Source organism: Cololabis saira, chromosome 8 (assembly GCF_033807715.1).
Source record: "Cololabis saira isolate AMF1-May2022 chromosome 8, fColSai1.1, whole genome shotgun sequence".
Lineage (NCBI taxonomy): Eukaryota > Metazoa > Chordata > Actinopteri > Beloniformes > Belonidae > Cololabis > Cololabis saira.
Window position 1 is genome coordinate 12,420,585 of NC_084594.1, and position 26,742 is coordinate 12,447,326.

Below are 26,742 nucleotides of genomic sequence, written 5' to 3' on the forward strand. Positions count from 1 at the left end.
AAACACTCCTTGAACCTTAAAGAGGAGGTTGCTTTTTTTTGCATTTTTTTCAAGCATGGTTGGGAAATGTAAAGTAAAAAATAGATTGCAAGAGCAAAACAGAGAAGAAAAGTGTGGATCCAAGCATTAAACTAAAAGTCAAAATTAGATTCAAATTGATAATACAAGACAACATGTAAAACAGAGTATGTTAGTTTTTCCAAATCATGCACTGTAGAGAGTCTAATTTGTTCCATTTGGATGAATATAGTAGATACATCTGCAGTGCAAAACAGATCTGTCAACGAAAGCGGGGAGACGTAATCTACAATCAAGAGACAGAAGTTGTGACGTGAATGTTGTTCTTTTTCTCTCTAGCTCACATACACAGTACATACATCCCAGATTCACAACTTAATATTCACAACATTATTGTAATTGTACAAAATGTACAACACAATTAAGCAGCTGGAGTGGCATTACCACAGTGCAATGGGAGAAACACACTGTGATGCAGTATGAAAGGACACTAGACATAGAAAGATACCAGCAGCTTCTTGCAGATATTCTTCCTCCACAGGACTCTCAATAAGTGTTGGGGCTGCTGGGCTTTTTGTTAACAATGGCTGTCCAAGAGAGGTCAGCGGAGATGGTGGTACCAAGAAAGTGAAGCTGTGGACCCTCTCCACAAGATTGCCATTGATGCAAAGAGGCAGCAGATCCACCCTGTGTTTCTTGAAGTCCAGGATGACCTCCTTTGTCTTTGTGGTGTTAAGACAAAGGTTGTTGGCCTGGCACCACCAGTTTCAGGACCTTGCCTTTGTAAGCGGACTCATCTGCTCTTGCAATGAACCTCACCACCGTAGCGTCATACTTGATCTTTACAGTGGTGGGCAGGGCTGCAGTCTGTGGTGTAGAGGGCGTAAAGCAACGGGCTCAACACAGACTCTTGAGGGGAACCGGCGCTAAGTAACTGGGTGGATGACAGAATGGGTCCAAGTTTCACTATCTTTAGTCAGTGACGAAGTCCTTGATCAAACTGAAAGTGAATGGGTGGAGGTCCTAGGCCAGACAGTTTGCTGACGAGGATGTCAGGAATGATAGTGTTGCTGAGCTATAATCAAACTAGGTATCTCTACGTTCCAGGTGGCTCAGCACAATATGGAGGGTTATGGATATGGTATCTTCTGTTGATCTATTTGCTTTATAAGCAAATTGGTGAGGGTTGAAGGAGGGAGGAAGGCAGTCATTGATGTGTTTTAAGACATTAAGACATTCCAAACATTTAGTGTTAACAGGTGTTAAGTGCAACTGGGCAATGATCATTAAGGCAGGCTGTGAATGATTTATTTGGTAAAGGGATGATGGTGGTTGACTTGAAAGAGAATGAGATGGAGGCCTGCGACAGGGAGTGGTAGAAGATTTATGTAAAGACCTGGGAGAGCTGAACAGCACAGGCCTGGAGTACTTTCCGAGGAACACCCTCAGGTCCGGCTGATTTCCTGGTGTTCAACCTGCTGAGTATCTGTGCCAGATCCTGCTCCTGCATAGTCAGTGGCTGGAGCCTGAAGGTTGGTTGAGGCAGGGGTGGAGTGGCTGCAGCCTGCTGGGGTGTGATCTCGTAGGATGCAAAGAACAAATTAAATAATTCCACCAGTGCAGCACTTGGGTCCACTGATGTGTTGGTCTTCCCCGTGAAGTTGGTCAGCTGATGTACCCCCCACCACACCTGCCGTGGGTTAATGTTGGAGAGGTGGTTTCCTCCTGAAGTATCCTTTGGCTTTCTTGGTGCCTTCCTTTAGTTCAGCTCTTCTGACCCTGTACAGTTCTTTATCACTGGACCTGAAGGCGATCTTGCAGTTCCTGAGGAAAGTTCTGACTTCACTTGTCATCCAGGGTTTGACCACAGTGACAGTCTCCATGCAGAGCCTTATATGATTAAGCACAGCCACTGTGTAAGTAGACAGATCCATTTTAGATGCCGAGAGCAAGGATAATACTGTATGTCCAATGTGTGAATGGGGTCATATGATGAATATCCAATTAAGTGCTACTCCACAGTCCTGAAACATGCAGTCAGTTGGTGAGCCTGAGTTGACCATAGAATGAGATGAATTTGTCCCTGCATGGCCCTGGGTGCAGCCTTCCTCTCACATGATGTCGACTCAGAAATTCCCTGTGTTACTAGATACGAATACGTAGCCTACAGTTGAGCCTATCCTACTTTATTGGGCAAAAGGTAGCAGTACACCCAAAAAAGCTCACAAGTTGAACCCAGGACTGCATATAAACAAACAACACCCATTCACACTAAATCCTATGAGAAATGTAAACCTACAAGTTGACCCAGTATACACATTTTTGGACTGTGGGGGGGAGAAAGCCCATGCAGCATGGGGAAAACATGTAAACTCCACACAGAAAGGCAGCAGCTGGGAAACTTTTAAACCTACTTGGTTGTGCAACCTAATGCTTCTCTTTCTTTGCTTGCTCCTGTTAGCAGCATGTTTGGCCTCCCTCTCACTTGGCTGTGCCTGATTCCTGAAACAATCAGCCACAGTACGGCCAATCACATGCCACAATGACAGAGACAAATTGGATAATGTTTCTTTTTGGACTGAATTATGTCTGAGGGATGCCCATTCATCTGTCCCTACAGGGAACAGGTTAATGGGCTGGGTTGAGCTTCACGGTAAGAGGACCAATCTGCATTATAAAAATTCTGCTTACATGAGAAGAAAAGAAAACCCGGATTTCTGTTTTTTCAAAACGTATTTTTACTGCTTTATCAGTCGCGGCTCTCTTAAAATGACCAATAGAGAGACAGAAACCTGGGTCTATTACAATTTCAGTCAATTTTGAACCATTGAAAGTAGGGAAAAGTATTATACGGAGCCTTTATATGATCTGCATGCAAAAGAAACAGTGAACTGGCAAAAGTAATAATGACTTTAAATTATCTGTTTATTTAGTTTCAGTCAGAAAAAGTCCGCCCCTCTGGTCTTGGAGGGCCACTTTCGTGGGGGACGGGTGCGCCTGCCCGCGTCGGCGGCTGGGACGGCTCTGTCTCTCCGGGCAGGCTGGCCCCCTGCCGGGTGGGGGTCGTTGGCCTGAAGGGTGAGGGCCTCCTGGCCGCGTGTCCGGCCCGGACCGGGTGGCCGGGGATTGCCTGGGTCGCGGTCCGCCGCCGCGGGATCCCTGGCTGCTTCTTTCCGCGCCGTGGGGGCCCCGCCCGCGGGCCCCCTCGGCCGCCGCCGGGTGGGGGGGGGGCCTCGCAGGCGGTGGGTTGCCTCCCTCCTACTTCTCCCCTCTGTGGGGTTTGCCGGTGGCCTGGGTTCCGGGCTCTTCCTTGTCGGCCTCTGGTCTCGCGGGTGGCGGGGTCGCTCCCCCCCCTCCCCCACTATAGATACACTTCAGGTGGAGCTTTGTTTGGTTTATTACACACACACACACACACACACACACACACACACACACACACACACACACACACACACACAGTCATTTAGTCACATGCACACACACACACACACACACACACACACACACACACACACACACACACACACACACACACACACACACACACACACACACACACGCATGATCATATACATACACACACACACACACATAGACATACACACTGGCTTGTTCACCTGCATGCTGGCTCTCTAGTTTTTGGGTTTAGGTAGCGGTAGCGATAGCTTAGCTCAGACTGCGATCAGATCTCAAGATTTAGGTCGATTGCTGTTCGTGTTTTGGTTGGCTCAGTGCCGGTTTCGTGCTTTGTTTGTGGTTTTTTGTTGCAGATTTCCAGTGCTTGACGTGTGTCTCCGTGTGTTCCTGCTTCCTGGATTGGCAGTGGATGTCGTCACCCCCCCCCCCCCCCCCACCCCCCCCCCCCCCCCCAAAAAAAAAAAAACACTGGGTTTGTATGTGTATATTTATGTATGTGTACGCATATGTGTGCGTATATATATGTATATATTACATATAGTAATAATGCACATATATACACTTTTGGTTTCTACCGTCATGGTATCAATCAATAATATGTGTGCAGACAAGGTGAAAAAAAAATAAATAAATAAATAAAAAAAATAAATAAATAAATAAAATAAAATAAAATAAAAAGTCTGGATGATGAATCTTATCTCACAGTTATGTGTAAATTAAGCATGGATTACTGAATTAAATGTTGTCCAGGGGCCTCATTCAAAATGGAGTGCGTAGAATTCATACTAAAAGTGCACGTACACCCAAAAGCCGAAAATGGCGGGCGCAAAAAAAAAATCAGGATCTATAAAACCGCGTGCACGCACACTTCCACGTAAGGTTCTCTTTATAAATCACAGTCTAGCTGGAAGGTTGCGCAGCTGAATCCGGCTCATATCCCGCCCTCTACACGCCCACTTCATACCAAAAATGGTATGTTTTTGCATATGAATGAGCCTGCTGAGCATGCGCAGTGGCTTCCTGCAGCCTGTTTGGCTTCAGGATGAATGAGGGTGTCCAGCAGCCACGGTGCCACTGAATTTCACTGAGATCTGAGATCGAGATGTTGTGGATGAGGTGGAGGACAGGAAAACGACATTATTTTGTGGTCACAGTAAAAGTATAAAAATAAATAGTATAAAATAAAGCGAGTGAGTTGCTGCGCGGAACGCCGTGAGTGCCCCGGCGCAACAGGGGGGGGCATGTCCCCCGTCTTTTCAAAATCATGATTTGTCCCCCCCACTTCGATCACACGATCAGCGATATTTTATTATAAGTCTGATATATGTTGTGATATGTGATGACATTATTAAGAGTATGACATGAATCTGGCTTCATTTCACCACCTCACAGCCTGCCTCGCCAGTTCCCCGTGTCTTAAGTAAATTCTTACGGGAGGGTCGGGGTTGCCGTAAAGATAAGCAGATTTTTCGGTTAGTTTTTTCTTTTTAGATCCGAGGCTTTGCGTAGATGGTGGCTTCCGCAACTTTCAGGCGCTTTTTCTGCGCAAGCAAGCTTTATAGATGAGGCCCCTGGACACTGGTTTGTCTGATGCATTCTGGAAGACTTGAACCACTTTTCTTGACACTTTACTTTAAAGCAGCACTATGTAACTTTTCCACCTTAATATAATATTTCCAGAGTCATTGTGATGGTACATCAACTTCCAACAGGTTTAATGACACCTCTGTCATGGTATGAGGGATCTGTATCGCCTTCACTGGCACTATGTAACTTTGAGGTGCATGGTAGGAACCCTTCCACACTACTGGTAAAGCACTACCGCTTTTATCCAAAGGAGCCGCCAAACTCAACAAAAGCTGAAAGTTACATTGTGCTGCTTTAACTCATTTACATGCCTCGACTGTGAAATGTGTAAAGACATTGTGCTTATTTCTGAAAAAAAAAGATCAGAAACAAATGCGAAGATTTAAAATTTCTTAAATAATTCCCAGCATTATGGCTTTGTTTAAATATGCTAATTTGTAATGGGAATATGTGGCACAAAAAAGGGCAGCCTAAAGACAAAACAATTTTTTTTAATGAAGTTTTATCATTGAACTTGATGAAAATGTTGTATTTTTATCCAAGGCAATGGATGAACTATAACATATCAATGATGCTTTTGATTCATAAGACAGGGTTTGTATACTTTGTGTTCCCACCTCAAAACACTATTAGCCTTTTACTTATGGATGTTGGCAGATGTTTTTGTTCTGTTCTTTTTTGTTGCAATATTAAAAAAAAAAACACAATTCAAGAAAAGCTACTGTAATATTCTATAGCCTATGTGCCTGCTTTGGAGGCCTCCAGCTCAGAAAAAAGGCAAAACTCTGACACAGTTGAGTACATTTGTATCTTCATTTTATGCTACTGACAAAAGTGACACTTTAAACCAAACAATTTCTTCTAGCAACGTAGAAGAACCGTTTGGTCACAGCCAATATAACACCCCAGACACCCACTTACGCACACTCATACAGACATGTGCATGTATGCGGAGACATGCACACCCACTCATATCCTCTATCTGTCTTCCCTGAAGTAATGTCAGCATAATTCAGCGCCTGAGAGACAGTCCTTGTGTAAGATTCTTGACAGCTGGTCTGTGCCACACAGATGCAGAGCATGCCAGTAATCTGTTGAAATCCTTTTATTCTTTTCTGTCTGAAGACAGATTTAGAACAGTGCCACTTGGTCCACATGAATGAACTTGACTCAATAACTTCTATTTATTTATTTTTTTCTTATGATGGAGATTTTTAGAGCGGGAATGTGCGGTGCATTCAAAGATTGTTTAATCTGTTTTAAATTTCCCCAATTGAAATGTAAAATGTGTAACATTTGATGATTGCTGGTTTCCATTCTGGCACAGCGGGGACAGCACTAGAATTAGAGGAAGAAGACAAGTGATATCTTGCACTGGTGGAACTCCTAATGCATTTAGGTTCTTGCTGTGCAGGCAAAAAGCAGTCAATTAAAACCCAGCATTGATGCGAGGATTATGTAATTAGCTGTACCCAGCAATCTCATTGGCTGTTGTGCCACTTTTAGACAAAACTGTTGTGGTGTTGAGAAACAGTAGGAGAGCGCTTGCGAACTTCGGCAAAATTGCTATTGCTTTGCTTTCTCAAGTAAATCCAGACCATCTTTTTTCTTCATCTCTGTCTTGCACCAATATGTCTGTTTAGAACATTTCTAACAGGTGTTTGCCCACAGTAATAAGAAGAATGGAATCCCTCTGTTCACTCATGATTTCAATTTATCTTTGACATCAAATGTTGTTTTTTTTTTTTCATTTTCCACAATTACAACCCCAAATATTTCAGCAGTATCTTTAGGAAAGCAACAACAGCAACAACAAAATAATTAACAGCCTTACGGCCGACTGAATGAGTGATTAAAGCTCAACACCATAGTTGGTTCACACTACACAACTAATGGCAATGGAAGGTCACAAGTACTAGATTTTTCACTGTGCTTAAGTCCTGACTCAACCAGGTCTATATAAAGCAATTATAGAAATATGTAAGTATTATACTAACCAGTCTCTCTCCTGTTATCAACAACACAAAATAGCAGGTAGCATTTGGATAATTAACCTGTTTTATTCTGAAAAGGGGACAGTTTCTGTCCAAACTCTCTCCACGCTTGTTTTACAATGGAAACATCTGACAAGTGTAGATATTCTTACAAGATTTCAACCACATTCTGCTCAGTGATTCTAAGCAGATCATATTGTTTGCACTTTTTTTGATGTTTCTCTGAAATATTTGATTTTGTTGTGCTTATGTTTGTTGCATCTCCTCCTACCCTCTCTGAGTGTAACTCCTTAGTACCCATCACTCGCCAAATCATCACATACCAACTCTTAAATATCTGGAATGCTAAATAATTTATTGGGGCTTACAAACTGTTGGCTAGCCTCACTAATCGTGCCTTTGAAGTATTCTTTAAACACTTGAATAGAAGGTAACTGGACTTCTTTGCTTGGTTCTTGAAGGCATTTCACCTCTGATTTGCAAGACTTCTTCAGTTCTAACTGACTGTTGGGGAATTTCAGGCTTAAACGGTGTTGGGCCTTATCCTTGAGATGCATGCTGCATCACAAACATAGCTCTTTTGATAACATTGATGCACACATTTTTAACTGAGTTGATAGAGGCTTTGAGCTAAGAGTGACATAAGACATATGTTTAAAGGGAGCGGCCAACATTTAACAGAGGAAAGTTCCTCAGGTCCCGCCAATCCAATACGTACAATTCAGCCTTGAATCTCCTCCTCAGGTGGTTTTACAGCCAATCACTTTGATTATTGTGACCAAAACACCTCACATGCTGAGTAGGTATACAATGCTCAGAGGACAAAAGACCCAAACATCTGCCTTAAAGATTTTGTGCTATCCAACTTGACAGGGCTGTCCAATTGCCAGAGCTTTCAGAAACCAAATGTAATTCATCAGAAACCTCTGTTCAACAGTTCGTAAGCTCTTCCTTGATTTCATTGGAGACACTGCGTCACATGGGTATGATGTTGCATAGCTCCAGCCATCTAGTCAACAGACCTGGCAGTGAAAACACCAGCTAGATCAGAGCTTATTACTCTTAACTGCACAATACAGGTTTCAACTTAGCTGTACTGTTCAGAGGAAAAGTGGCTTTAGTTGTGTCTAAATATTTTCCATAATTGTTGAGTTACAACTCTTTGAGTGGAATGGTTCAAACTGCAAGGATTTACATGGATTTTTCTGCCTGTAATTGGAAGTAGGTGGGTGCTGTTGAATTTTCTGTGGGGTGCCACTCAAATGTGTTAACTGGGTGATGACAGCTGTGTGTGCTGATTTATTCATAAACTGTGTACTCCAATTAACCAGCATATCCAGACCAACACTGAAAGCAACCAGATCAGTTTCACATAATGTTCTCTGTCTCGTCTCCATTTTTCTCCTAAACTCAGATAAGCATGCACACAGGCAGACACGCACACACAGACACTGGCCCTCAGGCTCTTCTCTATATTGTACATAGTGTTTTGTGAGTATAATGGAAACTCCATCCAATATTATCATGTGATTAAGAAAAGAAATTAAGATTCAAGGACAAATGAAGCTAATTTGATGTGGGTTTTGGTTATACTAATTATATAAGCTTCATCATTATTAAAAATGTCTTGAATGCACTGCTGTGTTAAACTGAACTTCTCTCTGTCTAACAGAACATCTATTTGTTAAGATGTTCCGCTTGCTCTCAAACTACAGCTGTATGGAGTGGTGTTATCACAAAAAAATGGTAGCTTTGATATCATTTTATAAACATTCAATGGTGTTAAGGTAATCAGTATACATAATTGGACGGGGCAACAGATTCTCAGCCACAATCGATACCTTACTGCCTTTATGTTAGTGGATAATTGTGTATATCAACATAATTTCCATCATTCTAAATTTGCGCAAAAAAAAACCTGTACATGGAACCTTACATCTCATCTACTGCAGCCTTTTACGGAAAAATCATCACGTCAGCAGCATTTCAGCTGCAGTCTTCTGTCAATGTCCACACAACTGCAGGCAGTAGAACTATGGCTGTTTGCTCAGCTGCATTTTGGCAGGACTTTTAGCCTAATACATGCTGTTACCCCAAAGTTTAACGATAGTTCGCTTTGGGCTGCCGTTAGATGAATAAAGAGCAGAGGTAACACCAGCTCTTGACAGTTTTATTGAATAAAGTGAATCACAGTTGTTGGATAACTGACAAATGTGGCCTTCTCAAATGATGTGAGACATACTGTAACTACTATCAGAATCTCAGCCAGTCAGTTTCCAAGCACTTGTTTCATGTAGGAAAACCACACAGTGATAGCATTGCGACATACATTATTTCACAGGTGATATTTCGTCATTATACATGGCAGACATATTTTCTCACAATTCTTACTGCTTTCTGTATGTCTGCTTATCTTCTGTAGATAACGACACAATGGCATCCTACTCAGTCATGAGTATTCGGATTCTGGATGTAAATGACAATCCCCCTGAACTGGCTACACCATATGAAGCCTCTATATGTGAAGACGCCAAACCTGGCCAGGTATGTGTTTTTATTTTTATTTTCCTTTTACCATCTCTACATTTTAAGCGCGGAGAAGAGATTACCAAATAATCTTTGCTGCCCGAAAAACAATAAAAATGTGGCTGATCTAGATGATGTGGCTGTATAGACAAATGTTCCAAGTCATAGCTCGTAATAACAAAGACAGGAGTCTCTGCACTAATTAGACTTATTTTTATTTACCACATTGTTTTGTATCCCTCATAAACAACTGCAAGAAATAGTATATCCACACTTAAGACTTGAAAAAGGCTAAATTATTCACCATTCTGATAAGCTGACACATTGGATAAAGTTTGATGAAAGTAAACACCATACAAAAGAATAGTTAATCAGAAAAGTGGATTTATGTTTAGTGGCTAACTCTGCCAGGCAAAACAGAACTCAATAAATCAGATACGTACTGTTTTAATCCATGACAGTGCTAAGTGCTATGGCTAAGAGTATATTTATTTTTTTCTCTTGATTGATATAGACAAAATAATTAAGTTTCAAATAACAGGATCATTTAGAATAGTCTTTAAACCAGTTGCTTGTTTGTGCTCCACATACCAGTGACCCAGCAACATCATACATCATAGTTTGTTAATATAACTATCTTCAAAAAATGTTGCCATCAGTGTACTGCACAAATATACATTAGAGACCCATGCCCTACATACAGGACAGGAATTACTGCCAGATTTCATGAGGATATAACATCAATGGTTAATAAATACTATAATCAAAAAGGGGGTCTCACAATCATCATGAGGTTGTGAATGACAATTTATTAACTTCAACCCCATGACCCAAAAGATGCCCTGACTTCCCTCTCCCTGGCTAACATATCAAGCTCCTTTTAGGAAAATACTGAGGGAATCCCATGCCAGCCAATGGATATAATCCCCCCAGCATATCCTGGGTGTACCACAAGACCTGCCAAAAACATCTACCTAGGAAGGTATCTATGAGGCGTATTAACCAGGTGCCAAAACCATCCTAAGTAGCTCATCTCAAACTGAAAGAGCAGCTACTCTATTCTGACTCCCTCCTGAATGCCACATTTCCTACTACATCTCTATAAGAGAATCCAGCCAGTCAACGGAGAAAAAACATTTCAGCCACTTGTATCAGCAGTGTCATTCTTTTAGACACTGCACACAGTTCATGACCAATGCTGAGGGGTTGGAATGTAAATTTGATTAACAGTCTTGGCTTTTGGCTCTACTCTCTTCAACACAACCGAACAGTCTGCATTAGTCCACATGGTGCCCATGTACACCGGTCAATCTTCCTCTTTCTTGCTTCTCTTTAGCTACCTAAACAACTTTAGCCCCAGTGATGGAAGAGACTACCATGAAACAAAGGAGTTCAGACTCAGCTTCCTATATTTAAGCCATATCAGGGGGCATTGAGGAAATCATTTAAGTATTCCTTACACAATCTAACAACATTACTAGTTGAAGCCAACAGCACCAGAAATCTACAACGCATAGCAAGAGTGAAGCACTGCTTTCCTGCTAAGGTCACCTGACAGTTTGCCAGAACCTTCTTTGGTACGATCAAAAGTTATTTTGCTTGGCCTCACCAAACTTCCCCTATACCCAAGTATTTGCCCCATTGAGTGCTGAGGCCAAAGCCCACTTGGCCTACCAATATCCGTCAGTTTCTTCCAGAGTCCCAAAAACTAAACAAATAGAGTTTGAAGATTGCCACCACCACAGGCGCAGATGACCTTTCAGCCGCAACTCTTGTCAGCTGCCTCGTAAAGGAAGGCACAGAAAGTGGACCATTCAGACCCGATGTCTAAGAAGATCTTTTTTAGGGTTTTTCTGCCAGATGGTCGCAGCAAAGCCCCACTATAGTTTTGAATTTACAGTCTGTCTAGCATTCTCTCCAGCCATATGATCCCCACCATCTGATCTAGCCACCAGATAGTGATCAGAAGACAACTCTCCACTCTTTACCCAAGTGTTTAGAACATTTGGCCACCAATGCAATGATACAGTTATAAAAATCACCCAACAAGCTATTTATGGGAACCATTATGTCTGAAACATGTTTTTTTATGGACAAACTATGACTAGCACACAAGTAACACAAGGCAGATCAGAGGCAGTTCCTGCTAATAATGCCCTTTCAGGTAATGCTGTTGTTACACACCTGAGCATTGAAGGCTCCCAGCATAAGAAGTCTCATTTCCAGCTTCCATGCATAGGACTCCAAGAAGGCAAAATAGCTCTGAGGATTATTCAGGCAGGCAACCCCACCCCCAATGAAAATGGAAAAATGTAATAACCCTCAGTATAGTGTTGTAAAGAAAGCCTGGTATCATCTGTGGCTGAAATATTTACTGGAACTGGATGGCAAGCAATAAGGGGTATACTTAGGGCCAATCCCAATACACTCCCTACTTTCTACCACTAGCCCTAAAAATGAAGCCACAGCGGTAGGGCCCTTGTAATCTTCCCTAGGGATTGGGACACCACTTGCTATGTCACTGCATGGTTTACCTTCGGGTACGTAAGTGACTGCGTAGTTACGTTTGCACATACGTCACACCATATCAGGAAGCCGAGAGCTAAAAGCAAGTTTTAATTTCCACTGTAGTGCTGTTAATATGCCACTTTATTAAGTTTTAATATTTTTTTCCAGGCGTAAAAGTAACCGTTAAGATCCCCAACCTGGGCTCAGTTTATCCAAATAATGCCTGTTAAGAAATTTGCTCCAATGTTTTCGGGATGAGAACAGCCTGCCGGCTTGGGAGCTGATTAATGGTTCTGCGTTAAATCGACGCAGAGCCTACGGTGTAGGGTACGCGGCGACGTGCACCGTACGGCGCACGTCGCCGCACGTCGCCGCGCAACCTACGCCGTAGGCTCTGCGTTGGTGTAACGCAGAACCATAAATCAGCCTTTATTCTGGCAAGATCTGAAAAGACTTCACAACCACGGGCAAGCGAGTGATTATGTACATTCACTGAGTGAATATTATGAAAGTAAAATATATATTTCTCGCTAGAAATGTAATCAAAACGCATTTTTATGCAGAAACTAATTCAAAATATTGATTTTATTCACTAAAAAATAAGAAATATCCGCCATGTTTTTTTGTTTGATTTAGTGTGCAAATGATGACGTAAAGCATTCTGGGAAATTTTTCTGGCCCTCGGTTGCGAAGTCAACATCTGAAATCCCTAGCTGTGAAGGGCTAAATTCATACACACTACCCCTCGTTATGGCCACTGTGCAAAGAATATGCAAAGAGGAATTGGGACACCACTACCCTCACGGGAACGCGCAAAATGTAGGGGTAGGGCTGAAAAGTAGGGCGAGGGGTTGTATTGGGACTGGCCCTTAACATTAGCTGGGACTTTGGATATAACCATTGATCTATCAATTTCCAGGCTGGTGCCATCTGCTTCATAGGGCCATAATGTAGGGGTTTTCCAATATTCCACAAACGGACCATATACTTTCAGGGAAACAAGCCCAGGCCTTCCACCAATATTAATATTAATGCAAGGAATATATGTGTTGTATGATTATTGTCAGATGCTACATAAACTAGACTAGAAATGTGCATAGAGTTTAAAATACATGCACTTTTTTTCTTGTCATGTCCTACTGTAACATTGAAAAAATGTTCCCTGTTTTAGGGCATTTATGATTCCAAAGTTATTTTTATTTGTAAAATGTCGGAATCATAAAAAAGAGATTATTTGTGAGAGAATATTGTTTTACATGCATTTAAACCTTTAAAAAAGTTAGCTCAAGTATTTTGTGTGACTCAACAAGCTTCACTGTATCTCGGTGGAATTTTGGCTCATTTCTTCTGACAGAACTGAGTCAAACATGTCAATCTGTACTAATTGGGGGTAGACAACGTTGCGATTCAACAGACTGTTGAACCTCTAGTTTCCAGCCTTGCAGATGTATAATACCTTGGCTATGATGACGAGCTTCCTCCCCTCAAAGTTAATTAGTAGTAGAGAAATATTTCCAGAAAAAGTCCATGAAAGAAAATCTGAATTTTCAAATATTAAGCTGTTCAACACATCATTAAGTTAGTCTCCCTTTCAGCACTGAATACCTGCAGAAATTTAAATATATGATGAAAAATTGGAATTTGCACCTGAATAGATGTAAAAAAGCTTTCAATCATCAATAATAACGGTTATAATCCTCATTTGATAATCAAAAATATAAAGCTGTTATTACAATACGTTTGGCCATGAAATAGCATATGACTTAATCATAAAAAATGACTTTATTCTTTCATATTTCTCTCAATAGCAAACAGCTTATTAACTCAAAAACAGCACGGGTTATCTAAAAAGGAAGATGTTGACAAAACTTTGCTCATTAATGATTTTTTTTATGTCCATTATTACCTAACAACATATTAAACAGCGGGGGCCTGCCTGGAACATTAAGACAAAAGGCACCACTGCTTTCTAATCAAATGGTGGGCTAGGTCTTTTCACTGATCACCATTAAAAATGGACAAAGTCATTAGAGTGTTTCATTCACCTTACATAGCCAACAGGCCTAGGGCTGAGTAAGGCCCAATTATCATGGGGAAAGCAAAGAAATAATTAAAACAGCAAAGCTTTAAAGCGGGGCCTCCATGCTGGAAGCTACATTTACATGCGTAATGAGGCTCAGGCCTCTTTTCCCCTTGATCCATCAACTCTTAACCACTTATAGCCCCCCTGTGCCTTTGCATTGCTGCCAGTGTGCATCACTGTGGAATGTTGTCTGATCTCCCTCTCTCCATTCTCATTCCTTTTCCCATCTGCAAGAGCCCACATTAACCTTCAGCTACTAATCACACAGAGATGATTAGCCCAGCAAAAAAGGCCATTGTTGGCTCCCAATATTGTAAATTAAAAACTTTTTTCTTTTATTTTACTTGTCAACCCTCCTATTAGGGAGAAATGTAGAAAAATATTTCAGACTATGTTTATGGACCAAATATAAAAACAGATTACAATGACAGTGAATCATAGTTTAATATAATTGGTCCAAATCCACTGATTTGTTCTTTGTTTCATGACATAATCATGTCATATCTTTACAAGGACGACATTTCCATTCTGTTTTTTTTTCCTTTATTTTTATATCAGATTTTAGTATTTATCTTGCTGTTTTGAATGCCAACACTTGAAAACATGTTTTGATGATGGAGATACTTATAGTTGGTTGGTTACATAGTACATAGTATTTGGCGAAAGGGCCTCTGTGTGGAGTTTGCATGTTCTCGCCGTGTTCCCTTGGGTAGCTGGGGTGCCTGATGGCCGGAATAACGTGATCCATCCAAGCGCTACGTCTGGCCAGAGAAACAAAGAAGCGGCCTGCTGACTCCTCAAGTAAGGAGGAGACTTGGGGCCAGTCCCAATACACCCCCTCGCCCTACTTTTTACCCCTACCCCTAAATTTTGCGCGTTCCTGTGAGGGTAGTGGTGTCCCAATTACTTTTTGCATCTAGGGGTAGTGGGCATAACAAGGGGTAGGGGGTATGAATCTAGCCCTTCAGAGTGAGGGATTTTAGATGCTGACTCGCCGACGGAGGGCCAGAGAAAATTTCCCAGAATGCTTGACGTCATCATTTGCATACTGAATCATACAAAAAAACATGGTGGACATTTCTCATTTTTTAGTGAATAAAATCAATATTTTGAGTTAGTTTCTGCATAAAAATGCGTTTTGATTACATTTCTAGCAAGAAATATATATTTTACTTTCATAATATTCACTCAGTGAATGTACATAATCACTTGCTTGCTCATTGTTGCGAAGTTTTTTCAGATTTCGCCAGAATAAAGGCTGATTTATGGTTCTGCGTTACACCAACGCAGAGCCTACGGCGTAGGTTGCGCGGCGACGTGCGCCGTACGGTGCGCGTCGCCGCGTACCCTACACCATAGGCTCTGCGTCTGTTCCTCATTACACCAACGCAGAGCCTACGGCGTACGCGACGCGTGCCGTACGCCAATTCTGCGTCGATTTAACGCGGAACCATAATTCAGGCTTAATGTGAAGCTGCAACTTTTTCAACCTGATCTCACAAAAATCCGTTAAATGTTCAGGACCGCTTACGTACCCGAACGTAAACCACGCAGTGGTGTCCCAATCCCTAGTTAGTTGAAGTTGTTTATTCATAGTAGGATAAGCCCCTTGAGTTGTAACAACTCGTTTACGAGGGGGGTCCTACCCTAGGGAAGATTACAAAGCCCTACCCCTTGTGGCTTCATTTTGAGGGTGAAGTGGTAGTGGGTGAGGGCTATTGGTAGTGAGTAGGGTGAACATTGGGATTGGCCCTTGAGCTTAGTGCAGGGGTTGGTGAGCAATGCCCAGGACTGGGTTACGTAGGAGCACTGGGTGATAAAATGGGAAAATAATCGGGATACAAATATAAAAAAAAAATATATATATACACTCACTCACTCACTCACTCATCTTCTCCCGCTTTTCCGTTACCGGGTCGCGGGGGCAGCAGCCTCAGCAGGGATGCCCAGACTTCCCTCACCCCAGACACTTCCTCCAGCTCTTCCTCCAGCTCTTCCGGGGGGAGTCCGAGGCGTTCCCAGGCCAGCCGAGAGACATAGTCTCTCCAGCGTGTCCTGGGTCTTCCCCGGGGTCTCCTCCCGGTGGGACATTCCTGGAACACCTCCCTAGGGAGGCGTCCAGGAGGCATCCGGTACAGATGCCCAAGCCACCTCAGCTGACTCCTCTCAACGTGAAGGAGCAGCGGCTCGACTCCGAGCTCTCATATATATATATATATATATATATATATATATATATATATATATATATATATATATATAAATCTACGCATTACTGTCAGTTGCTGTCATTTTCAAATTGTGTCCAGAGATATCTTGATATATGTCTGCCAGAAAACAAATAAATGCCCATCATGTCACATTCACCATCCTTGGAAATGTATAAAAGCATAAAAGCAGGTTTATTGATCTATAGCACTACCAAAGCGTGCAAGTCTTTTTTTTTTATTATTATTATTTCAGTCATTTATTATTAACCAATTTATAGGGACAAAAAATATAAATTATTTGTGCGAAGTTTATCTTCTTAAAGCCAAGACAGTTAAGACATAAAACAAACACTGTACAGCCTTGTTATGGAGCATAAATACACTACCTAGAAAAGTTAAAGGAACACTTCCCCCCCCCCAAAAAAAAAATTAAAAAAAATGCAAACTCTTGTTCCTTTTTGGTAAAAATGTATATGCAATAACTACAGTAAATGGCACTGCGTAGTTTGCTCTTGTATGCATGATTAAGAACATTGGGGCATGTTCCAGATGTCTGATTTCTGGGGTATCAAAGAGTGTGGCTGGGTAGGCCCAGATGCAGGAGACGAGGAGGCAGGAGTTCCAAAAAGTGATTTATCAACATAAAAGAAAACCAATAGCGCAGCTTAGCAGAATTGCGCGCGCGCACACACACACACGTACCCCCCCGCCCCCCCAAAACTACAAAAACCTGACATGGCAACATGGAGGGTGGAAACAGTACCCATAGGGAGCAAGAGAAAGACAAGATAAAAGGCTTGATGAGACACAGGTCCACATAATCAGGGCCGATTGGAACAAAGGAAGTCAAGACATTCTTAAACACGGAGATGGGGTTTCATGATATAACAAGAACTTAGATACCACAATTGTGAAAAACCTTAACTCAAAAAATGTGACACTACCAGATCTGGACCAGATTATGTCTGAGAACCTGGACAGTCTCAGGTGCAATTTGTCGGTATCAGATGGACAAATACAAAATGTGAGGTTTTTGGATGGGATTTAGTTGGGTGAGGGCTGGAGCCAGAGAATTGTATCAATTCCTTTATCCTCTAAGAACTTTTCTTCCTAGGCCAGGCATTGTTGTGCACCCTGACATGCACATCGCATGTACATTGCTCCAGTACAGGGTTTGACAATGAGCCCAAGGACTCCATCCCGATATGTGATGAGAGTCAGTTTGCTGTTGTCTAGCCTATAGTGGTCTGTGCCTCCCTCCATTGATACGCCTCGCCAGACTATAACTGACCCACCACCAAAGAGTTCAGGCTCAACAATGTTACAGGCAGCATAACATTCTCCAAGGTTTCTCCAGACCCTTTCACGACTGTCCCATATGATCAGGGTGAACCTGTTTTCATCTGTGGGGGAAAAAAAAAAAAAAAAAACAAGGTGCCACTGGTGTATCTGCCAATTCTGGTGTTTTTTGTCAAATGTTATTCGAGGTCCAAGGTGCCGGGTAGTGAGCACAGGGCCACTAGAGGATGTCAAGCCCTCAGGCCGCCCTCCTGTAGGCCATTTCAGATTGTTTGGTCAGACATCCACACCAGTGACCTGCCGGAGGTCATTTGCAGGGTGTCAGAAACCTCAACCTGTAAAAACATTCATGTTTTGGGGGTCGTCTTATGGTGGCACTTCATGCCGCTGTTGTTAATTTCATTAACACCAGAGCAGATGAAACTGATTAACAACACTCTGTACTAACTGACCAGATCAATGTCTTAGACATTTAATTGACTTGATGATATGCTCTGATTAAAAGGTTTTCCCTTAATTCTTTTAAGCAGGGCGTATCAGTATAAAAAGGCTGCAATTTAAAATAATTCCCATGGCACACTTTTATTTATAATGTCATTAAGCACTATATCAAAACTGTAACTTTTGCTGATTCGAAGACCTGTTGCCTGTTAGACTGACACTCTTTGAAATGTATTCTTTCCAAACATCCACTTACTTATTCAGTAAATTAAGTTGTCCATTGCTCAACAGATGTTTGTGTATAAAATGAGCTTCAATTTTGTTTCGAGTTACCATGGAAAATCACCCAAAGCCCAGGCATATTTTCCATTACATGATTGATGGCATGACTTGATTCATGGCTAAATGACATAAATGTCAATTATTTTCTTGTGGAAAAAACAATCTATTCCTTTCGAATGAATGTGCTCTGTTTACATCATACTGTATCGTCATACCATATCTGTATTGTGTGTTCCTGAACACACACACGTTACAGTGACTACCATTCAGACACACCGTACTCACATACTCAGTGATATCAAACTTTTAATGTGTCAGATCAAAGCCCGGTTTACTAAGCTAATGAGGGGCGTTCCATTGTGTCTTGTTTTGTGTTGCGTTGTGTTATCATCCCGTCTTATTCATGAGTATCAGCTCCCTGGCTCAGTTCTCGCTTTTGGTGGAAGCGCAGAGAAAATCTGATTTACCTAAGCCTTTTAACTGCGGTTGAGTTTGATCCTGTTTGAGAGCAAGCAGCAGAGCAGGCAGCACAACCTTTTCATTTGTGTTTAGAGGGAAAATTCATGTGGAGCGATAGCGGAAGGTTAGGTGAGAAGTAAATGATAACTGGGTGCTATGGGTTAAGCGGCTTTTGCTTGGGGACACAGTTTATGCCAGAGCCATGATGCAGATTCTTAAATAGCTTCTCACCTTTACATATTGGATTTACACTGGGATCATGTAAAAAACACATGTTGTGAGTCTTTGAAGTATTAGTTTTACATTCGTCTTCATGTAAAAAAAAAAAATGTATACAGTCTTTACAAGTAGTTTTTTTTAAATAATAACAATAATAAAAAACTATACAGAAAAAGCAATTCACAATTAAAATAGCTGGTATTTCTAAATGTTTCTGTGCCTGTATCAGGAGTAAAAGTTTACATGCTGTTGTTATCAAACTGTAAGATATTACATGTAAGCAATGCTCTACTGGGGCAGGCATGGTCGTCTATCATGTATATGCACTGTTTGTTTTTCATTTGACTTTTCAATATATTTATACAATTAGGAACACTGAATGTTAGAGAAAAATACACAAATAAAATGTAATGCATGTAGGCAGAAAACACACACACCATGATAGGAATAAGTTCACATCAAGAAACAATGAAGCTCCATTAATGTTAGCTTATTTTCTTAAGGTACTTTCTTTGCTTTTTTGTCCAATCTACATCCTAGGGATTTGTTTAACTGCTTTTGATAATTTGTAGGTTTGAAAATATGTTAGTTCAACAATAGTAAGACCTTGGAAACCATTTATAGAAATATATTCAATGTTGCAAGCATCTTCAGCACTCCTTTTTTTAATCAAAAGTTAAATTAGTTACTTTTTTCTAAATTTTAAGGTCAATAAAAACATTCAGCATTGAACTTTGTTATTCCTCAATATTTATATCTGTGAAAGATATTGGTACAGGTTATGGACTAGCTGAGTCATAAAGTGATTAAAGTTGTTTGCTAACCTTTTCCCAGCTTACTAATGGCAGTAAAAACCATGGTGGAAACATTGAACAGCCCTCTTATTTGAAAATATGATGTGTCAGTTTCCTCTGAAGTATTTATTTATTTACAGAATGAACCCACAATCATAAGCTTAATTTCCACTGGGGACAGGCGGGATATTTCTCTCTCACTTTCCAAAATCCCATTTGTCAAAAAAAGGCATCAAATAAAACATATTCTTTGTATTGTATTTGAGGGCTTGTGAATTTTAAAACAATTTTTATATGCTCAAAATTGCTTGTTATTGATTTTCTGGGACCTTTTCAATAACTTAAAAACAAGGCCTAGACAATTCAAATTTACTCAATTATACATTTAAAACACCCCTCTTTGTTTTGCAATTTGAATACTTTTTAATATTTCATACTCATTTTGATAATGAAAAAAATAAGTGCTAACACTGACTGCAGATGGGTGATCTACAGTGTTTAAGACAAGAAGGGGAATAACAAAGTTACATTAACCCTTTTATGCATAAAGTTATATAAATTAATAGGAAAAAAACAGTGGAACTGACTCACAATTTTTTATTAAATTCATTGCACATATAATGCATATAATGAAAATAAATGCCGAAGACTTTTAATTTCCTAGAAATTATTCTCTCAATTCTTGGCTGATTGTCTTTCCATTTAATAATACATAATGTAGGACAGCCTTTTCTCATAAACATTTTAGAACCAATGCCTTCTGGTGTAATATACTGTATGAATATGTCCAGCTCAACTATTTTTGTTAACTTTGTGTCACTATTGTCCCAATGTGTGTAGAAGTGCAGGAAAATAAGTCGCTTTATTTTTCCTGTGCCAGAAGACCCCATGACCCCCCCCCCACCAAAGTTACACCCATGCCCAGCATTGCTGTCGGATAAAAGTGACAGAAGCAGTTCAGCTTGCTGTGTTGAAAGTGACAAGTTCAAAGTACTACAAAAAGTAGCAGTCTGCTCATTCAGTTGCATTATGATTAAAGGGAAGCAGCTTTGTATCGAATGGCAGGCAATGAGTGAAAAAGCCCTTTCTTAGATCGATTGGAAAATGTTTAGTCTGTGACAGTTGAAAACATTTTTTTCTTTTTTTTATCTTTTATTCATTTGGTCATTCTTGCAAGACTCTGAGGCTCATAGGTGTCACATTTGCCTCAGCTCTTTATGCTTTGCCATGATGACACCATATGATTAGATACAGGTTCACCTACCACCCTTTAAAGGAGCTTGAGGCCGGATTGTGGCAGGATTTATGAAAAAAATCCGTATACATTTTAAGTTCGCTAGTAATAATGTCAGATGAAGCGTTCCAAACCCAAAAGAATGAGCCCTCTAGTGTATCTCTCCTTTGCCTTGAACAGGCTGTGTGCTGCAAAATGTGCTGCAATTCGGTCCCGAATTTCCCGCGCTGGGCTGCGGATGTGACGTCACATGACGCTGCATGTGCGTTCTCCCTGTTCTCCCGTGCCGGCTTCACTGTTGGCTGCAGTACCCCCAACGGCCGCCGTGGTGAAGGGTGGCGCTAGAGAGTCTCATTTCTTAAAAGGAGCCTCAAGCTCCTTTAAGGAGGTTCTGGAATAACAGTTGTGGTAAAGTTACTTTGGCCTCAAGCAAAAACCTAGTTTTCATGCAGAATTTTGAATAATCTATGGTTGATACAGGTTTTAAAATAAAATATTAAATAAAAGCAATATTTAGCTACACCTTTAAAACTAGAAGAATGATTTTGTCATATCAAAACAAATCCTTTTCTTTCTATTCAAATTTCTGCCTGCATAAAAATGCCATTTAAAACATAAGGTAAGGTTGCACCCCAGGTCAGCAGTCCATTGCAGGGCCACGTGTAGATTAACAACCATGCATACTGTCTACTATGGGCAATTTAAAATCAGTACCTGACCTGACATGTATGTTTTTGGGCTGTTGGAGGAAGCCAGGGTACCAGGAGGACCCACGGAAGCACAGGGACAACTCACAAACTCTACCCACTGTCGGGTTTTGAACCTTCCTGCTGAGGGCTGTGAGGCAAACTCCAAGACCCTAATACCAAATCACTCTTCATTCATCTTTTATACTGTGAGCGTTCAGCCAGGGCTCTTCAGGGCTTCCGTGACAAAATCCCTTGTCATCATAGAATCCTTAACATTTCATATCTTAAACAAAATGTTTTTGAGATGAGATAAACGCATGCACATTTCAGGACATATGACCCTCAGGAAAAACCTGTAGGGTCCGAGAAACAAGAAGCGATGCAGCTGTAATAGACTGTGAAATACACAGACAAAAGCATTGGCCGCATCTACTGTTTATCTGAACACTCTTTTTTATATATTATAAAATAAAAATACAAATAAAGAATATATACTTTTTACTCGTACAGTGCACTGCCATGTTGCCCTCGAAGCCAACAGGAAGACGCCCACCGTATGTCAATCAAAGTCTGTTGCTGCTGCCTTCAGCGACAAAACCATGTCCATTTTCTTTCATTCTAGAAGCGCACGCGCGCACGCACGCACGCACACACGCACGCACGCACGCACGCACGCACACACACACACACACGGCTACCTGCAGTAGCTTTTATCTTGCAGCCATACTAATACCTAATGAAGATGAATCTGAACTGTTTTGGTGTGTTCTCCATCTTGTCTTTAATAAGAAAAGTTCATTTAAAATTTCCAACTAAACATTTCTCATTCTATCCACGCATAAGTGTATTTCTTTTATATTTTCAAGATTCAGAGCTACATCTAAGTATGACTGAAGCAAAGTGAAGGAACCAACAAAGATTTTCAAAGTACACATGTTCCTTTTCAAGAGCTTTAAGATTGTAACGGCCATAATGACTGAAATTTTTGGCAATTCTAAAAGATCGTGAAAAGCTGTGGAAATGTGAAACGAAATTTGCAGTCCATTTCATGTTGAAAGATAAGGTTTATGCAATTATTAAAAACTGTTCTATTCATATGTTTTGCACTATTTGTCTCTCTTAGCGGGAAAAAAACCCACCATTGTAATATAGTAGATAAAACAGTAAGAGTGCACTTTCAGATTTTATTATCAGCAGCATTGCACACTGCAAATGACATCTAGAATGACACTGATTGGTTTGCAGATAAGAGGGATGTGTCATCCTGTTTTATCTACAGTTTGTCAAACGTGAGCTGAAACCCTCCGCGGCCACCCAAATCAATTGGGCCCTGTAGTCCGCTGTGAATTAATTAGACAGAAATATACATATCTTATCTTGGCATTGATAATTCAATTGCAGTTTGTGAGAAATACATTTTATCCAGAGTTCCGCCTTTCCAGTCAACTGACACATCTACACAGTCTTCCACTGTCTTCCCATTCCTTGCCCAGCTTGTGGTATTTATGTGACTGAATGCAGAGGGACGGATGTCATATAGTGCCATGTACGCAGAAAAAACGGCTGAGTGGAAAGTCAAATACTAAGTATAGCCCGGGGTAAAAGAAGCCTGTCAGCTTTGCAATGCCGTGTCACAGGTGGATGAGTGGGTCACTGTGACAGATCACCTCAGTTTAGCCACGGCAGCCAACCTTCAACCCTCGGGAGAGATAGCTAAATGTTAAACCTGTCCGATACACACAGACGCACACGCATCACATACATGTGAGTGCAAGGCTTGCCCTCCTCATACAAATGGATTAAGGATGCTAAAACAAGCACAAACACATATTACACATAAAAGAAATGACTAAAAGGATAAGCAAACTAACTTAGATGGCAAAGCAAACCCAGGCAGGCTTTCAGTTTTATTAGACAGCATTTCATGCATCATCTCTCATAATCACAGATGCTGAATTTTTAAATGTCCCATGTGATGTGGTCCGTATGATATCTCCATCGTTATCAAACCATATTTGTCCATCTAAATCTTTGAAGCATCTTAAACCTTTCTGGAAGTATAACCTTTTATAACTTAAAGTAGAAACTGAAATAAATTAAAGCTTACATGTTTTTTTAATTACGTTTGTGTAATGAACTGCATTTCCTCTTCCTGGCCCTGTCAGTATCTTCTTGGGTATATGTAGTATACCCAAGTATAGTATAGTATAGTATAGTATAGTATATGTAGGATGTGGGTGTGACTATGTGATTATATTTCACCACTGGCCCTTGAAGGACATCTTCTCTGATGTACAAGGCATTGAAGAGTCATGTCATTAGTTGGTCCATGGCACGTCATATAATTGGGTGGTCAGTATTACCTAATTAATATATGAAAACTTGTTATCACAGAACCAGAAATTGTTTAATCTTAAAAATAAGCTTTTTTTTTTTATGCTTGTGCATATATGCGCTTTTTAATTTGGTGTCTGTGCCTTTGACGCATTGTCTGGGGTAATATTTGATGCTGGTCAGGTAAGGGGGGAAAAATAATTCATCTTTGATTTTGCCTAATTTTCCTTAGAGACAGAGCTTACTTTCCTTCGTGACATTATTGCATTTCGCCTCTTTTTATTCTCATTCACTGCTTGGCTTAGGGAACAAAACTGGATATGGCTTGCAAAAATTGTGTTTTACTTGTTGCAGCATTTATTAAACACAAAAGGCTCTTACAACTCTTTGTGAAGCACTTAGATGAAGAAATCCTTTCAGGGTAAGGGGTTAGGGCCAACTCTTCTGATGGTCTGAACGTCATACAGCTAATGTATTCCAAAACAGAAACAATAACCATCTTCTAACTCTGATCAGCCACAATATTGCTACAGGGCAATGAGCAAGAGATGTAATAATAAGGCCGTGCTGGCTGTGATATCACTGAGATTAACAAGGTCAGTGTCAGTTGTTGGGGGACCAAGGCAAACTGAAAGGAAATGGGCTACTATAACTAAACATGGATGGACTAAAGAGGAGATATATCTCACAAACTTTACAGGAATACACAGAGATAGTTTAATTCTCTGCTGAACAACATAATGAAGAATTTTATCCCTCAGAAATAATGGTTGCATTCAAGGTGTACCTCCTCCGTGGTAACCAGGTTGCTGAGAGCTCTGGGTTTTGGAGATTAACTTTTAACAACACATTTCGAGTAGTTGTGTGCTTATTTATTTATTTATTCTTTGGCTCCCTGGATGGTTGACTTTGGCTGTGAATGAGAGATCCGCCTCCCTCTCACAACCTTCACCTCTCAGACACCTTTAGTGCAAAATGGTTTCTACTTTTGGGAAAATTTCCTGTTCTGGCTTTCCAGAGATGCAAGAGATTTAAGGGGGGTCACGAAAGGGTACCGCTAGATAGAAATCTAATTATGTGATTGTGCTAGAGGGAGTTTCACTAGCTGCTCGATAAACTCCCACACACTCGCTTTCCTCTTTGCTCATTTCTCCCCATCTCAGCACTCGGTTTTCACTCACCTGAAGCCATTGCTGGAAAGTCCCCTGCTGTGGATACGGTCACAAAGAACTGATCAAGGCTCACTGAATAGAACTTCACTGCCACACCAATTGTTCAAAGATGCAGCCAGATTTATTGTGATCACCTTTTTTTGGTTTTGTTTATGCTTTCTGCTCCCCTGCTCATTATTCTTGGTCCTTCCTGACATAAACCTGACAGTGACAGGGCTTCAAAAGAGTGATGTGAAGAAAAGATCAGTCCTGTTATGGCATATTGCACAGCCCACTCAACTGCGTTTTTCAGAGATCACTCTGGGTGACTGGAGGTGTGGCGATGTCTGCTTCATGTCACTGAGTCTCTTATTATGCAAGTAAACACACAAAGGGATGCCGGATACAGCTGAAAGCACCTGACAGATGTCGCAAGTGTCTTAAAGAATGAACAGTTTGCCTCTTTTCCACATTGTTTAGCCTCCACTCATATGATTCTCATTTTAAAGAAACAATCAAGTTTTCAAGTGTTTGATTGCTTATGACCTCTGATTGATAAATAACTTTTTTGTTTCTCATGTAAGGTACTTTATAATGTCATATATACTATCCATTGTGCAGATCTTAGAAATAAACAGTTAGTAAAGTTATGGAAGTACAATACTGCCCTCTTAAACACAACCTTTACTTTAATTGTTGTAGCTGAGCATGAGCAACGTGAATATTATATGTTCACGGTTATAACCAAAGCTGCACCAGTTAGCGTGATGGGGTAAACATACCACCCTCTTGACACCCACTGCAACAATGAAACAAGATTGCAACATTGAGAAATCAATGAATTGCAATCAGGATGTTCCAGTCCAGGTAATAAATGGGTTGAGATTGCTCATTTTCTGGAGTACTGACTTGCTGGTATACAGGAAAGTAGTGCATCCTGACATCACTTCAACGAGCGCGAGAAGTTTGTTTTACAAATGTAGTACAAGCTGTTGCAGGAGGTTGCGTGTAGGCATTACGGCGTTCATTTACAGTGCAAATTCAAGCCATCACATATCATGAAACAAAGTTTTGAAAATGTTTCTGCAGGAACACTGGCAATATTTCCTGGGGTTTCGACATTTCTCGAATGCATATTTAACGCCGCACCAAGGAGGAAGCGTGTCATTTACCTTGAAATCATGCCGCAGCATTTTGTAATTACAAAGTAAGCCATATTATCCCAAAGAGCCTCCTTGAGCTGTGGGTATGACTAAGCCTGTTGTGTGTCTGTGATGCGACGTTGCTGCTGAGAAGCTGTTTATTGGGAAGGTATGGCTGTGGCCCAGAAGTGTGTTTTTTTTTTTTGTCAGTAGCTCTGTCCCAGTAATGCATAGGCTCCATTCTGGCACATGATTCAGAGTCATGTGCAGAACCACTAATAAGGTGTCACAGTGGAAAGCAACATGCGCTCAAGCATCACTCAATAAAGAAGATGCCTAGAGTTAGAAGTAA

At 40.9% G+C, this 26,742-nt stretch overlaps 1 protein-coding gene across 1 annotated transcript in view; it reads left to right on the top strand.

Moving 5' to 3' along the window:
* Nucleotides 1-26,742, top strand: part of LOC133448345 (cadherin-22-like) — a 221,812-nt gene that overhangs the window by 177,088 nt on the left and 17,982 nt on the right. Inside the window, exon 10 of the mRNA XM_061726770.1 lies at nt 9,442-9,563. Coding sequence (XP_061582754.1) covers nt 9,442-9,563 — 122 coding nt within the window. The remainder of the gene's footprint in view (nt 1-9,441; nt 9,564-26,742) is intronic.